This window comes from Kogia breviceps, chromosome 13 (assembly GCF_026419965.1).
Source record: "Kogia breviceps isolate mKogBre1 chromosome 13, mKogBre1 haplotype 1, whole genome shotgun sequence".
Taxonomy (NCBI): Eukaryota; Metazoa; Chordata; class Mammalia; order Artiodactyla; family Physeteridae; genus Kogia; species Kogia breviceps.
The window spans coordinates 42,634,479-42,650,495 of NC_081322.1; the positions used below are offsets into that span (position 1 = coordinate 42,634,479).

A 16,017-nucleotide genomic window follows, 5' to 3' on the forward strand; every position below is an offset into this window, starting at 1 on the left:
TTTAAGACCAGAGCAAACCCCACTTCTTTAAGAAGCCCACCCAGGGCTTCCCTGGTGGCGCAGTGGCTGAGAATCCACCTGCCAATGCAGGGGACATGGGTTCATGCCCCGGTCCGGGAAGATCCCACATGCCACGTGGCAGCTGGGCCCGTGAGCCATGGCTGCTGAGCCTGTGCATCTGGAACCTGTGCTCTGCAACAGGAGAGGCCACAGCAGTGAGAGGCCCACATACTGCAAAAAAAAAAAAAAAAAAAAAAGAAGCCCACCCAGATCCAGTGATGCAACCTCTCCCTTTCCCAGGTCTGCGTAGCATTTCGTGTGTACCCTTTCCGCAGCCCGCTGTTACAGTCTGGCTGTATTATTCACATGTATGTCTTTGTCCCCCAGTTAAATTGTTGAACTCTTAAAAGATAGGGCATTTCGTGTACCCACAACTGGGTCCACAGGAGCATTTCTCTCACCTTGCATGCCATTTATGCTATAATTTACTTAATATTTTAAATCAAATAGAATGGCTTTTAAAACTTCTGTTTTTAGACATTTTCCAGTGTGTTTAAATAAGTCCCCCCACTACACACAAGTTATTATCTGCAAGAGGATTTACTTGACCACTTCACTCCGATGCCATTAACAGAAGTTGATAGCAAATAATTTAAAAACCACTCCTAAGTGACATATAACTACCAAATAACCTTTAGGGTGGCAATAAAATTGTCAAATCAAGTACAATTTACTCATTCCTGAATTGTGTAGTTGTCAGACAACACCATGCTCCAAAAGTCATTGGGACTTTGTTAAATACTATTTTGCATTTTAATCTCAGTTTTGATATATTGTTTCCTTTTATTTGAGGCTATTAGACCAAGGTTCAGATATTATAGAGCAAAGCTGTCTTGAAAGAGGCCAAGATCAAGTGGAAATGGGGGTTGGAGCTCTCAAAACAGGGCAAAAAAATATTTATCAACCTTAAACTAACTATAGTAAATCTTCCCTGTGGGTGTTTTCAATTGTAAACACTTTGTCCTTGCAGTCATTTACATCTGCATAATCATAACACCTTTGTTTTACTTAATATGCAAGTAAAAATCTTTTAAAATATTAAACCTAACCATTTTCTCCGAGTGATTTGCATTCTCCTTTGGCCATGCACTGAGAGCTGAGGATTTGTTCTTAGTGTGGAGTTGGAAACAAAGAGGGTCTGGATAGGGAAATTGGAAAGCTGATTGTTATTTTTTAAAAAGATTTCCCAACCTGGCTATTTTTTGGATGTTTCTCTCTATAACATCAAGCACACATACATTCAAATAAGAGTATACAAGCACGTTCTAAAGCCTTTCTTTCTTCTTTTTTTCTTTTAAGGGAAATGGGCTTCTGTATTATAGCTAACTTGAATCATAGAGGAGTGCCAACAACCTCAAAATCAATTCATTAAATACATGTGTATGCCGCTCCTGCAACAGCAGTAAATATATAAAGTACAATTCATTGAGAAATACCTAATGAGAAAGAGGTCTACTATGAAGTCATTAGCATTTTAAAATGTATCCTTATTTTATCACTAACATACATTTGAAAAACAGTATTGCAAATGTGAAGAAGGTACAACAGTCTGTAACAATGTTTGCTGATTAGGGATTACAAGCTGGTAAAATTTCAGAAGATCTTTAAGCCCTTCTTCATTACATATTTTTTGACATCTGTGTGTTTTAAGGTGATTAGCACATTCTATATGGTGTTCTGGTTGGACCTCTATTTGCATATATGTTACTAGATGGAAATTATTGGAAGGTAGAGAAATCTTTTAGTTGTTTTTATATTTTCAGCAGCCTAGGATAGTGCCTAGAACATAATAGGCACTTTACTTGGAAAAGTTGTTATTCCATATTTTAAATAGTACCTCTTCCATTGAAAAATATTTGCTCTTCAACAACATTAGGAAACCCTGTGTGGGTGTTTGATTGACTTACATAGAGGGATTAGGGCTAGTTTGCATTTTTTTAAACAAAAATTTTACCATGGTGGGTATAGTGACTATGTCTTTCAGTTTCTCAGTTTCTGTTATTAATAATAATCATAGTCAGACTTGGAAGGGGTAAAAGAGAACAACAGTTTCTTTTATGGTATATAGCATAAAACCCATATAAGACCTTGGATTCTTTGTCATGCCATGTTAAAATTTTACAAAAACGAGAAATATTATGAGTTTACAGTGCCGAGTAATATATTCATTCAAGAATTAATTTCTTGGTCACCTAATCTATGATGAAGGAGTCAGGAATATACAGTGGAGAAAAGACAGCCTCTTCAATAAGTGGTGCTGGGGAAACTGGACAGCTACATGTTAAAGAATGAAATTGGAACACTCCCTAACACCATACACAAAAATAAGTTGAAAATGGACTAAAAACCTAAATGTAAGGCCGGACACTATAAAACTCTTAGGTGAAAACATAGGCAGAACACTCTTTGACATAAATCACAGCAAGATCTTTTTTGACCCACCTCCTAGAGTAATGAAAATTAAAACAAAAATAAACAAATGGGATCTAATTAAACTTAAAAGTGTTTGCATAGCAAAGGAAACCATAAACAAAAGAAAAAGGCAACCCTCAGAATGGTGAAAATATTTGCAAGTGAAGCAACCAACAAGGGATTAATCTCCAAAATATACAAACAGCTCATGCAGCTCAATATCAAGGAAACAACCCGATCAAAAAATGAGTGAGGTGCTTCCCTGGTGGCGCAGTGGTTGAGAGTCCGCCTGCCAATGCAGGGGACACAGGTTCGTGCCCTGGTCTGGGAAGATCCCACATGCCATGGAGCGGCTAGGCCCGTGAGCCATGGCCGCTGAGCCTGCATGTCCGGAGCCTGTGCTCCGCAACGGGAGAGGCCACAACAGTGAGAGGACTGCGTACCGCAAAAAAAAAAAAAAAAAAAAAGGGTGGAAGATCTAAATAGACATTTCTCCAAAGAAGACATATAGATGACCAAAAAGCACATGAAACGATGCTCAACATCACTGAATATTAGAGAAACGCAAATCAAGACTACAATGAGGTATCACCTCACACTGGTCAGAATGGTCGTCATCAAAAAATCTACAAATGGGGACTTCCCTGGTGGCGCGGTGGATAAGACTCTGCACTCCCAATGCAGGGGGCCCTCGTTCGATTGCTGGTCAGGGAACTTTAGCAGAGGAATTAAGGTACAAGAGTGTGAAATTTGGAAGTGGGGTATTTCATGTTCAAGAACCCCCCCCACACACACTACAGCTAAGGAGCCCGCCTGCTGCAACTAAGACCCGGCACAACCAAATAAATAAATAAATATTTTTAAAAACCCTACAAACAATTAATGCTGGAGAGGGTATGGAGAAAAGGGAACCCTCCTACACTGTTGGTGGGGATATAAATTGGTAGCCACTATGGAGAACAGTATGGAGGTTCCTTAAAAAACTAAAAATAGGGCTACCATATGACCCAGCAATTTCACTCCTGGGCATATATTTGGAGAAAATCGTAATTTGAAAGGATACATGTACCCCCAATGTTCTCTGCAGCACTATCTACCATAGCCAGGACATGGAAACAACCTAAATGTCCATCAACAGAGGAATGGATAAAGAAGATGTGGTACATATATACAGTGGAATATTAGTCATAAAAAAGAATAACATAATAACATTTGCAGCAACATGGATGGACCTAGAGATTGTCATACTGGGTGAAGTAAGTCAGACACAGAAAGACAAATATCATATGATATTGCTTATATGTGGAATCTTAAAAAAAAAAAGGGTACAAATGAACTTATTTACAAAGCAGAAGTAGAGTTACAGGTATGGAAAACAAACCTATGGTTACCAGGGGTTAAGAGGGGAAGGGATAAATTGGAAGATTGAGATTGACATATACACACTACTATATATAAAATAGATAACTGATAAGAACCTGCTGTATAGCATGGGGAATTCTACTCAGTACTCTCTGTAATGGCCTATATGGGAAAAGAATATTAGAAAAAAAGAGTGGATATATGTATATGTATAACTGATTCATTTTGCAGTACACCTGAAACTAACACAACATTGTAAATCAACTATACTCCAATAAAAATTTTAAAAAATGAATTTCTTGAATTCCCTGGTAGTCCAGTGGTTAGGACTACCTGCTTCCACTGCAGGGGACATGGGTTCAATCCCTGGTTTGGTAAGTTAAGATCCTGCATGCAGTGCAGTGCGGCCAAAAGTTTTTTTTTAAAAAAGTGTCTCGCTTAATCTTCACAAGAATTAATTTCTTCTTGAATTTGATCAGAAAATAGACCTAGCCTCATCTGTTCCTAATTTGTATTGTAACATAAGATGTTGGGGAGGGGCTTCCCTGGTGGCGCAGTGGTTGAGAATCTATCTGCCAATGCAGGGGACACGGGTTCGAGCCCTGGTCTGGGAAGATCCCACATGCCGCGGAGCAACTAGGCCCCTGAGCCACAACTACTGAGCCTGCGCGTCTGGAGCCTGTGCTCTGCAACAAGAGAAGCCGCGACAGTGAGAGGCCCGCGCGCCACAATGAAGCGTAGTCCCTGCTTGCCGCAACTAGAGAAAGCCCTCGCACAGAAACGAAGACCCAACACAGCCAAAAATAAATACATAAATTTATTTTTTTTAAAAAAAGATGTCCCCTGGCAGTCCAGTGGTTAAGACTTCCCACTTCCACTGCAGGGGGCACGGGTTCCGTCACTGATCGGGGAACTAAGATCCTTCATGCCGGGTGGTGTGGCCAAAAATTAAAAAAAAAAAAAAAGATGTTGGAACTTTAGCAGAGGCATTAATGTACAAGAGTGTGAAATTTGGAAGTGGGTTATTTCATGTTCAAGAAACAGTTAGAGGCTCTAAAACACATACTTATGGGTCATGGAAGAACATTTTGTGAGGATTCTTTTAAAAATTATGCTGTTGCTTCCCCCCCCACACACACATCATGGGAGAACTGGGGGTACAAACTCTCTCGCTTGACATCTAGTGAGAGGAGCTTTAGAGGGACCACTTAGAGATTTAAAGAATTCTCTTCAGTTAGGAGGTACAGAGGACTGAGGTCTGGATCCCCTGAGAAATCCATCAAGGAGAGAACTGTAGCTGGCTGACTGCTCCCACAGCAAGAGGTAGGCTGTGTTGGAATTTGCCTACACTCCAGTGTTTGTCAGGGCAAAGGAAATATGAATACTTCCTTCAGAGCAGAGGCAGGCCTAGTGGAGGAGAGAGGCGGCCTGGAGCTGTTTTAATTCCTGCCCAAATAAACCCCCTAGAAGGGCAATGAGGCTCCAACAGTGAGTCTTTTAAGTGACAGCCAAAAAACCAGGAGGAGAATGAACCATCCACTGAACTATCCACGTCGGTAGAGCTATAGCCAGAAGAAACTCTGAGGTGAGACTCTGAAGAACCCACAGAAGTGCAGCTGAGGAAAAGAGTCCACTTCAGACATCACCAGACAGGCCTTTTGGCAGGACCTCTTAAGTTGGAATCTCGCTGCCTTCCGTCTCCCAGCACTCCTCTCTCTCATATCCACTTTGGAGACAACAGCACCGAGGAAGGGGAGAAGGGTCATGGAAAAGAGACATAGCTGAGCTTACCCTTTTCCCAGGTGGGGGTGGGAAAAGAGATTTGATTACCTAGTGAAGACTGGTTTGTAACCTAAAGTGACTGTAGGACTTTGTTGCTTAGCACTGTCTAGAAGAATCGTGTGGGCCTGCTGAGTGGTCACCCGGTGCCAGGGGAACATTTTCTCCCTGCATACATTTTAAGAGGATAGCTGAGACAAAAATAAAGTTATATTTGATTATATCCTGCAGTTAGTGCATGTTCAGTAGACATAAAAATTCTGTAAAAATTTTCACGTTTGGCATTGCAGTAGTCCGACATCTGTGGTAATGCATTAAGCCTTGTTTTTATTCTTGGAAAGTGCCTTGACTTATGTGAGCACTACATGCAATGTAAGTATATGTTCTTAAATTTCTTTTTTTTTGGCCGGACCACATGGAATGAGGGATCCTAGTTTCCTGACGTGGGATCGAACGCGTGCCCCCTGCAGTGGAAATGCAGTGTCCTAACCACTGGACCTCCAGGGAATTCCGCTCTTGGATTTCTTAATGTGGGCTCCTATTTAGTGTTGGTGTTTCACTTAATTGTAAAAGCACCTTTATCCAAAAATAAAGGTTAGGATGCTATTCTTCTTGTCTGCCTAGGTGGTTTAGATTGTTTCATAAACAGAATGGATGACTAAACTTTTTTTTGAATAAAATTAAATTATTATAAATCAGTGACATTTTTATATAACATAGACTAAAAAATTTGCACTTCTCCTTCATCAAGCCCATACTAAACACCTGCACATCTGGGGTTGAGGTTGTGCTAGTTCATCTGGCCAATCGCCTCTTTACTATCCACTTCTGAATTCCCCCGCCAACACCTAAGCCAAGACTGCATTGTTTGTACAGTCTCTTCATTGTGTGTGTGTGTTTTATTGAAGTGTAGTTGATTTACAGTGTTGTACCAATCTCTGCTGTACAGCAAAGTGACTCAGTTATACACATATAGACATTCTTTTTTAATATATTCTTTTCCATTATGGTTTATCACAGGATATTGAATATAGTTCCCTGTGCTATACATTAGGACCTTGTTGTTTATCCATTCTAAATGTAATAGTTTGTGTCTACCAACCCCAAACTCCCAATCACTCTCCGTCTTCTCTCCTCCTTGGCAACCACAAGTCTGTTTTCTATGTCTATGAGTCTGTTTCTGTTTTGTAGATAGGTTCATTTGTGCCATATTTTAGATTCCACATATAAGTGATATCATATGGTATTTGTCTTACTTAGTATGATAATCTCTATTTGCATCCCATTGTGTTTTAAGATCATAGTCTCCTTTCTGGTAAGGGAAGAAAGGAAAGAGAATTATGGCTGATTAAAATATACATAATTTAAAAAATAATTTAAAAGGTAAGAAGGCAAAGAATTCAATGAAATTGTTAGTCTGGTGAAGATCCATTTGGACCACATTATTAAGAAATGGTCATTAGCACAGGATCTGGACTTAATTCCTTTGCTGAGGAAATAGAGTGATATAGTAGTAGACTGTCAGAGCTGGATGGAGTGCTGGAGATCATCTGTTTCGTTTTATAAGACAATTTGCTGTTGTTGTTAAAACTCTGAATTATTCATTGTTCCTGTGCTAGATGCAGAGGTTTAGATACATTTTCTCTAATCCTTAATAATTCTGGAAAAGTCTGTGTTCGATTCCCTTTCAAGATGAAAAAACAGACTCAGAGGAAGTGACCTGCCGAAGCATATATTGTAGTTACAGAGCTGGGGGATTTGGACCCAGGTCTGTTTGTTTTATAGCTCATGTTCACTTAGGCCCCACTAGTTTATATACTTTTTAAGAATGTATAGACTTGATATCCTATAAGATCACTCATTTCTTGGGCACAAATTTATGATCATTTGTACTCAGTATGTTTCTCTTTTTGGCTTTCCTTTTGTTTTGGTCTTTACAGATCAGAACAGGAAATTATGACCTGATTCTTAAATCTTTTCTATTGTGAAAGATAGCATACTTTCAGAAAAGAAGATAAAATGTATGTATGGTTTTATAAATAAAGTGAATACACAGTAACTGTTATCCAGGTCAACAAACAGCCTACCTGTGTACGACTTGATTCCTTTAACAAAAGCACAAAGCCCAGACTCTAGGCAAATGTTAACTTCTTATCTACTGGTCCAGATGATTATAATTCCTTTTTCTCCCCTGAGTTTCGCCACTGTATTGAGTTCGGTGGTCATCATTTCTTTGCAGTTTGATCACCTAGGCATGCGTTCCTAAACGTATCTCAATTTTTTGAAATAAATTTCTTTCTGTAGATTAGAAGTTGCTTAAAGTTTACCATAGATATCAGGATAGAGTTTAATAGTGTTTAGGTCACAGGAGAATGTTTGATTTATTTAAGTATGCAAACTTTTCAAGAGTTCCATTAAACACAAATAATTGCTTTGCTAATTATAATTAGTATTGGTCAATCCTTTGATCTGTAATTCAAATTTGTTACTTATTCCAACGTCCCCCCATTCATCAATCTGGGTAATATCTTTTCTGCATTAATACTTTTCATTATATGTATTATATCTTATTAGGTAAGGACGAATAGAATTTACCATGTCATAATGTCCCTTTTTTCCCTCTTTTACAGCATGGGTAAGTTCTCTCTCCATGGGGATGATTTTCTTCTGCTGCCCAATTGTCAGCGTCTTCACAGACGTGTTTGGTTGCCGGAGAACAGCTGTCGTGGGTGCTGCTGTTGGATTTGTGGGACTCATGTCAAGTTCTTTTGTAAGGTAAGGACTTGACTTCTTCATGTCGCTTTTCAAAAACTGTTAGCTACCTTAAAGATTTCCTTTCAGAAACTTGGCTGTTTACAAGGAAAAATCCTCCTTTTCAGTGCTTAAACTGTAAGCAGTGTCACTTACTCATTGTTGTCTACAGCAGCAAATCAGAGCTTGTGAATTTGAATGCTTTTGCTTGCAGTGCCTCAGAGTTAGATGTCAGTCAGGATACATATGTTCTCTGGAGCCAAGAAAAAATGTTTCTCCTTTTGTTTTTTCCATTCACAGAAAACTCTTAACTCATAACAGTAAGTTGTCTAAAACAATGGGCTTAGTTTAAGGTCAGCTCAGTCTGAGCCCCAAAGGGTACCAGAAGTGGTATTTTGAAGTGGTTGTTCATAGGCTTGATATGAAATATTTTTATTAATGAAATCCAGACTTTGCTATTTATTTCAACCCAGGTAGAGAATTCCTGCCTGCATTTATTTTTAATTTAATTTAATTTTTAAAAAATTTTTATTTATTTTTTTATACAGCAGGTTCTTATTAGTTATCCATTTTATACTTATTAGTGTATACATGTCAATCCCAATCTCCCAATTCATCACACCACCACTCTGCCCCCTGCTACTCTTCCCTCTGGTGTCCATACATTTGTTCTCTACATCTGCGTCTCTGCCCAGCACACCGGTTTATCTGTACCATTTTTCTAGGTTCCACATATATGCGTTAATATACGATATTTGTTTTTCTCTTTCTCACTTACTTCACTCTGTATGACAGTCTCTAGATCCATCCACGTCTCTACAAATGACCCAATTTCGTTCCTTTTTATGGTTGAGTAATATTCCATTGTATAAATGTACCACATCTTCTTTATCCATTCATCTGTCGATGGTCATTTAGGTTGCTTCCATGACCTGGCTATTGTAAATAGTGCTTCAATGAACATTGAGGTGCATGTGTCTTTTTGAATTACAGTTTTCTCTGGGTATATGCCTAGTAGTGGGATTGCTGGGTCATATGGTAATTCTATCTTTAGTTTTTTAAGGAACCTCCATGCTATTCTCCATAGTGGCTGTATCAATTTACATTCCCACCAACAGTGCAAGAGGGTTCCCTTTTCTCCACACCCTCTCCGGCACTTGTTGTTTGTAGATTTTCTGATGACACCCATTCTAACTGGTGTGAGGTGATACCTCATTGTTGTTTTGATTTGCATTTCTCTAATAATTAGTGATGTTGAGTAGCTTTTCATGTGCTTCTTGACCATCTGTATGTCTTCTTTGGAGAAATGCCTGTTTAGGTCTTCTGCCCATTTTTGGATTGGGTTGTTTGTTTTTTAAATATTGAGTTTGCATGAGCTGTTTATATATTTTAGAGATTAATCCTTTGTCCATTGATTCCTTTGCAAATAGTTTCTCTCATTCTGAGGGTTGTCTTTTTGTCTTGTTTGTAGTTTTGTTTGCTTTGCAAAAGCTTTGAAGTTTCATTAGGTCCCATTTGTTTATTTTTGTTTTTATTTCCATTACTCTAGGAGGTGGATCAAAAAAGATCTTGCTGTGATTTATGTCAAAGAGTGTTCTTCCTATGTGTTCTCTAAGAGTTTTATAGTGTCCGATCTTACATGTAGGTCTTTAATCCTTTTGACTTTATTTTTGTGTATGGTGTTAGGAATAGTTCTAATTTCATTCTTTTACTAGTAGCTGTCCAGTTTTCCCAGCACCACTTATTGAAGAAGCTGTCTTTTCTCCATTGTATATCCTTTCCTCTTTTGTCATAGATTAGTTGACCATAGGTGTGTGGGTTTATCTCTGGGCTTTCTATCCTGTTCCATTGATCTGTATTTCTGTTTTTGTGCCAGTACCATATTGTCTTGATTACTGTAGCTTTGTAGTATAGTCTGAAGTCAGGGAGTCTGATTCCTCCAGCTCCATTTTTTCCCCTCAAGTCTGCTTTGGCTATTTGAGGTCTTTTGTGTCTCCATACAAATTTTAAGATTTTTTGTTCTAGTTCTGTAAAAAAAAACATGCCATTGGTAATTTGACAGAGATTGCATTGAATTTGTAGATTGCTTTGGGTAGTATAGTCATTTTCACAATATTGATTCCTCCACTCTAAGAACATGGTATATCTCTCCATCTGTTTGTGTCATCTTTAATTTCTTTCATCAGTGTCTTATAGTTTTCTTAGTACAGGTCTTTTACCTTCTTAGGTAGGTTTATTCCTAGGTTTTTTATTCTTTTTGTTGCAGTAGTAAATGGGAGTGTTTCCTTAATTTCTCTTTCAGATTTTTCATCATTAGTGTATAGGAATGCAAGAGATTTCTGTGCATTAATTTTGTATCCCACTATTCTACCAAATTCATTGATTAGCTCTAGTTGTTTTCTGGTGGCATCTTTAGGATTCTCTACCTATAATATCATGTCATCTGTAAACAGTGACTGTTTTACTTCTTCTTTTCCAATTTGTATTCCTTTTATTTCTTTTTCTTCTCTGATTGCCATGGCTAGGACTTCCAAAACTATGTTGAATAATAGTGGCAAGACTGGACATCCTTGTCTTGTTCCTGATCTTAGAGAAAATGCTTTCAGTTTTTCACCATTGAGAATGATGTTTCCTATGATTTTGTCATATATGGCCTTTATTATGTTGAGGTAGTTTCCCTCTGTGCCCACTTCCTGGATAGTTTTTATCATAAATGGGTGTTGAATTTTGTAAAAAGCTTTTTCTGCATCTATTGAGATGATCATATGGTTTTTATTCTTCAGTTTGGTAATATGGTATATCACATTGATTGATTTGCGTATATTGAAGAACCCTTGCATCCCTGGGATAAATCCTACTTGATCCTGGTGTATGATCCTTTTAATGTGTTGTTGGATTCTGTTTGCTACTATTTTGCTGAGGATTGTTACGTCTATATTCATCAGTGATAATTGTCTGTAATTTTCTTTTTTTGTAATATCTCTGTCTGGTTTTGGTATCAGGGTGATGGTGGCCTCATAGAATGAGTTTGGGAGTGTTCCTTCCTCTGCAATTTTTTGGAAGAGTTTGAGAAGGATAAGTGTTAGCTCTTCTCTAAATGTTTGATAGAATTCACCTGTGAAGCCATCTGGTCCTGGACTTTTGTTTGTTGGAAGATTTTTTTTTTTTTTTTTTTTTGTGGTACGTGGGCCTCTCACTGTTGTGGCCTCTCCCGCTGCGGAGCACAGGCTATGGACACGCAGGCTTAGCGGCCATGGCTCATGGGCCCAGCCACTCCGTGGCATGTGGGATCTTCCCGGACCGGGGCACAAGCCCGTGTCCCCTGCATCGGCAGGCAGACTCTCAACCACTGCGCCACCAGGGAAGCCCTGTTGGAAGATTTTTAATCACAGTTTCAATTTCTTTACTTGTGAGTGGACTGTTCATCTCTTCTGTTCCTGGTTCAGTCTTGGAAGGTTTAACCTTTCTAAGAATTTGTCCATTCCTTCCAGGTTGTCCATTTTATTGGCATAGAGTTGCTTGTAGCAGTCTCTTAGGATGCTTTGTATTTCTGCGGTGTCTGTTGTAACTTCTCCTATTTCATTTCTAATTTTATTGATTTGAGTCCTCTCCCTCTTTTTCTTGATGAGTCTGGCTAAAGGTTTATCAATTTGCTTTATCTTCTCAAAGAACCAGCTTTTAGTTTTATTGATCTTTGCTATTGTTTTCTTTGTTTCTATTTCATTTATTTCTGCTCTGATCTTTATGATTTCTTTCCTCCTACTAACTTTGGGTTTTGTTTGCTCTTTCTCTAGGTCCTTTACTAAAGTATAAGTTTAGATTGTTTATTTGAGATTTTTCTTGTTTCTTGAGGTAGACTTACATTGCTATAAACTTCCCTCTTAGAACTGCTTTTGCTGCATCCCATAGGTTTTGGATCATTGTGTTTTCATTGTCATTTGTCTCTAGGTATTTTTTGTTTTCCTGTTTGATTTCTTCAGTGATCTCTTGGTTATTTAATAACGTATTGTTTAGCCTCCATGTGTTTGTGTTTTTTAAGTTTTTTTCCCTGTAATTGATTTCTAATCTCATAGCGTTGTGGTCAGAAAAGATGCTTGATATGATTTCAATTTTCTTAAATTTACTGAGGCTTGATTTGTGACCCAAGATGTGATCTATCCCAGAGAACGTTCTGTGCGCACTTGAGAAGAAAGTGTAATCTGCTGTTTGGGGATGGAATGTACTATAAATATCAATTAAATCTATCTGGTCTGTTGTGTCATTTAAAGCTTGTGTTTCCTTATTAATTTTCTGTTTGGATGATCTGTCCATTGGTGTAAGTGAGGTGTTAAAAGTCCCCCACTACTATTGTGTTACTGTCAATTTCCTCTTTTATAGCTGATAACAGTTGTCTTATATATTGAGGTGCTCCTATGTTGGGTGCATATATATTTAAAATTGTTATATCTTCTTCTTGGATTGATCCCTTGATCATTATGTAGTGTCCTTCCTTGTCTCTTGTAACATTCCTTATTTTAAAGCCTATTTTATCTGATGTGAGTATTGCTACTCCAGCTTTCTTTTGATTTCCATTTGCATGGAATATCTTTTTCTGTCGCCTCACTTTCAGTCTGTGTGTGTCCCTAGGTCTGAAGTGGGTCTCTTGTAGACAGCATATATATGGGTCTTGTTTTTGTTTCCATTCAGCAAGCCTGTGTCTTTTGGTTGGAGCATTTAATCCATTCACATTTAAGGTAATTATTGATATGTATATTCCTATTACCATTTTCTTAATTGTTTGGGGTTTGTTTTTGTAGGTCCTTTTCTTCTCTTGTGTTTCCCACTTAGAGAAGTTCCTTTAGCATTTGTTGTAGAGCTGGTTTTGTGGTGCTGAATTCTCTTAGGTTTTGCTTGTCTGTAAAGCTCCATCGAATCTGAATGACATCCTTTCTGGGTAGAGTAATCTTGGTTGTAGGTTCTTCCCTTTCATCACTTTATTTATTTATTTATTTTGGTGGTCATTTCTTTTTTTTTTTTTTAACATCTTTATTGGAGTATAATTGCGTTACAGTGGTGTGTTAGTTTCTGCTTTACAACAAAGTGAATCAGTTATACATATACATATGTTCCCATATCTCTTCCCTCTTGCATCTCCCTCCCTCCCACCCTCCCTATCCCACCCCTCTAGGTGGTCACAAACCACCTAGCTGATCTCCCTGTGCCATGCGGCTGCTTCCCACTAGCTATCCACCCTACGTTTGGTAGTGTATATATGTCCATGCCACTCTCTCACTTCGTCACAGCTAACCCTTCCCCCTCCCCATATCCTCAAGTCCATGCTCTAGTATATCTGTGTTTTATTCCCGTCCTACCCCTAGTCTCTTCATGACATTTTTTTTCTTAGATTCCATATATATGTGTTAGCATATGGTATTTGTTTTTCTCCTTCTGACTTACTTCACTCTTTATGACAGACTCCAGGTCCATCCACCTCACTGCAAATAATTCAGTTTCATTTCTTTGTATGGCTGAGTAATATTCCCTTGTATATATATGTGCCACATCTTCTTTATCCATTCATCTGCTGATGGACACTTAGGTTGCTTCCATGTCCTGGCTATTGTAAATAGAGCTGCAATGAACATTTTGGTACATGACTCTTTTTGAATTATGGTGTTCTCAGGGTATATGCCCAGTAGTGGGATTGCTGGGTTTATGGTAGTTCTATTTTTAGTTTTTTAAGGAACCTCCATACTGTTCTCCATAGTGGCTGTATCAATTTACATGCCACTACCTTCTGACTTTTATAGTTTCTGCTGCAAAATCAGCTGTTAACCTTTTGGGAGTTCCCTTGTATGTTACTTGTTGTTTTTCCCTTGTTGTTTTCAATAATTTTTCTTTGTCTTTAATTTTTGTCAGCTTGATTACTGTGTGTCTCCGCGTGTTTCTCCTTGGGTTTATCCTGCCTGGGACTCTTTTTAAAAAAAGAACAATGCTGAAATTTTAAAAGATCATGACAAAATGACATGGTCAAATGCAGCTTAAAATGAAACTTCCTATCAACACAGTTTTCCCTGTGTCTATTAAAAGCTGTAGTGCACTGCAGAGGAACTAACTGCATAGAGCTGGTGGGCACATTACCATAGAAGCACCTCTCCCTCCAGCTCCAGTTCTACCTGTAAATTCCCTTTCATTGTCAGAATAATCCCCAGTTAGCGAATCACTGGTTTAATAGATAGGTCTGGCTAACAGGAGGTGATTGACAAGAAAAACCTTAAGATGATTTTCATCCTGTCTCTACTTTATTAGTTTATTTTCATCCTGTGTCTTTCTCTTCCCTAGCTATCTTCATGCTCTAGTTGAAAAGCATTATTGTGGTTATTAGAAAAAAAAATCAAACTTATGTTGCTTTCCATCTTTATATTTTTAAAATTAATTTCATTTATTTTATTTTTGGCTGCTTGGGTTTTCATTTTTGCTTGTGGGCTTTCTCTAGTTGCGGTGAGTGGGGGCTACTCCTTGTTGTGGTGCGTGGGCTTCTCATTGCGGTGGCTTCTCTTGTTGTGGAGCATGGGCTCTAGGCACGTGGGCTTCAGTAGTTGTGGCACGTGGGATCAGTAGTTATGGCTCATGGGCTCTAGAGTGCAGGCTCAGTAGTTGTGGCACATGGGCTTAGTTGCTCTGCGGCATGTGGGATCTTCCTGGACTGGGGCTTGAACCTGTGTCCCCTGCATTGGCAGGTGCATTTTTAACCACTGTGCCAACAGGGAAGCCCCTACCCTGTTTATTTTTACTTTTTATTTTAATTTTTTGTTCCTGTAATCTTTATTTATTTGTTTGTTTATTTATTTTGGTCGCACCACGCAACATATAGTATCTTAGTTCCCCAGCCTTAGATCAAACCCAGGCCCTCTGCAGTGGAATCATGGCATCCTAACCACTGGACCTCCAGGGAATTCCCACCATGTTTATTTTTAAATATTCAGGATTTAATCAACAGAATCCTTGGTTTGCTAACTTCACCCCCATTCTCCCCCCATATACCCCTTCCTGAACTCTAAAGTGAGCCTCTTTCTTTCACCTAACTTGGACATTTTATTTGGCTTCTAAACAATTATTTATTTATTTATTTATTTATTTATTTTTGGCTGCATTGGGTCTTCGTTTCTGTGCACGGGCTTTCTCTAGTTGCAGCGAGTGGGGGCTGCTCTCTTGTGGTGCGTGGGCTTCTCATTGCCGTGGCTTCTCTTGTTGTGGAGCATGGGCTCTAGGCGCGTGGGCTTCAGTAGTTGTGGCACGCGGGCTCAGTAGTTGTGGCTCACAGGCTCTAGAGCGTAGGCTCAGTAGTTGTGGTGCACGGGCTGTAGAGTGTAGGCTCAGTAGTTGTGGCGCACGGGCTCTAGAGCGCATGCTTTAGTAGTTGTGGCACGCGGGCTCAGTAGTTGTGGCGCATGGGCTCTAGAGCGCAGGTTCAGTAGTTGTGGCACACAGGCTTAGTTGCTCCGTGGCATGTTGGATCTTCCTGGACCAGGGCATGAACCTGTGTCCCCTGCGTTGGCAGGCAGATTCTCAACCACCGCACCACCAGGGAAGTCCCTAAACAATTATTTTAATTTTTTGTTTGAAAATAAATATTCTATCTTTAAAGTGCCTTTGTGGTTTTTTTTTCTTCTT

At 38.9% G+C, this 16,017-nt stretch overlaps 1 protein-coding gene across 2 annotated transcripts in view; it reads left to right on the forward strand.

Annotated features, from left to right (window-relative positions):
* SLC16A10 (solute carrier family 16 member 10) overlaps positions 1-16,017 on the forward strand; it is a 134,096-nt gene that overhangs the window by 76,163 nt on the left and 41,916 nt on the right. For both annotated transcript variants that reach the window (XM_059083622.2, XM_059083623.2), the window contains exon 2: positions 8,244-8,388. In XM_059083622.2, the coding sequence (XP_058939605.1) occupies positions 8,244-8,388 (145 nt within the window). The remainder of the gene's footprint in view (positions 1-8,243; positions 8,389-16,017) is intronic.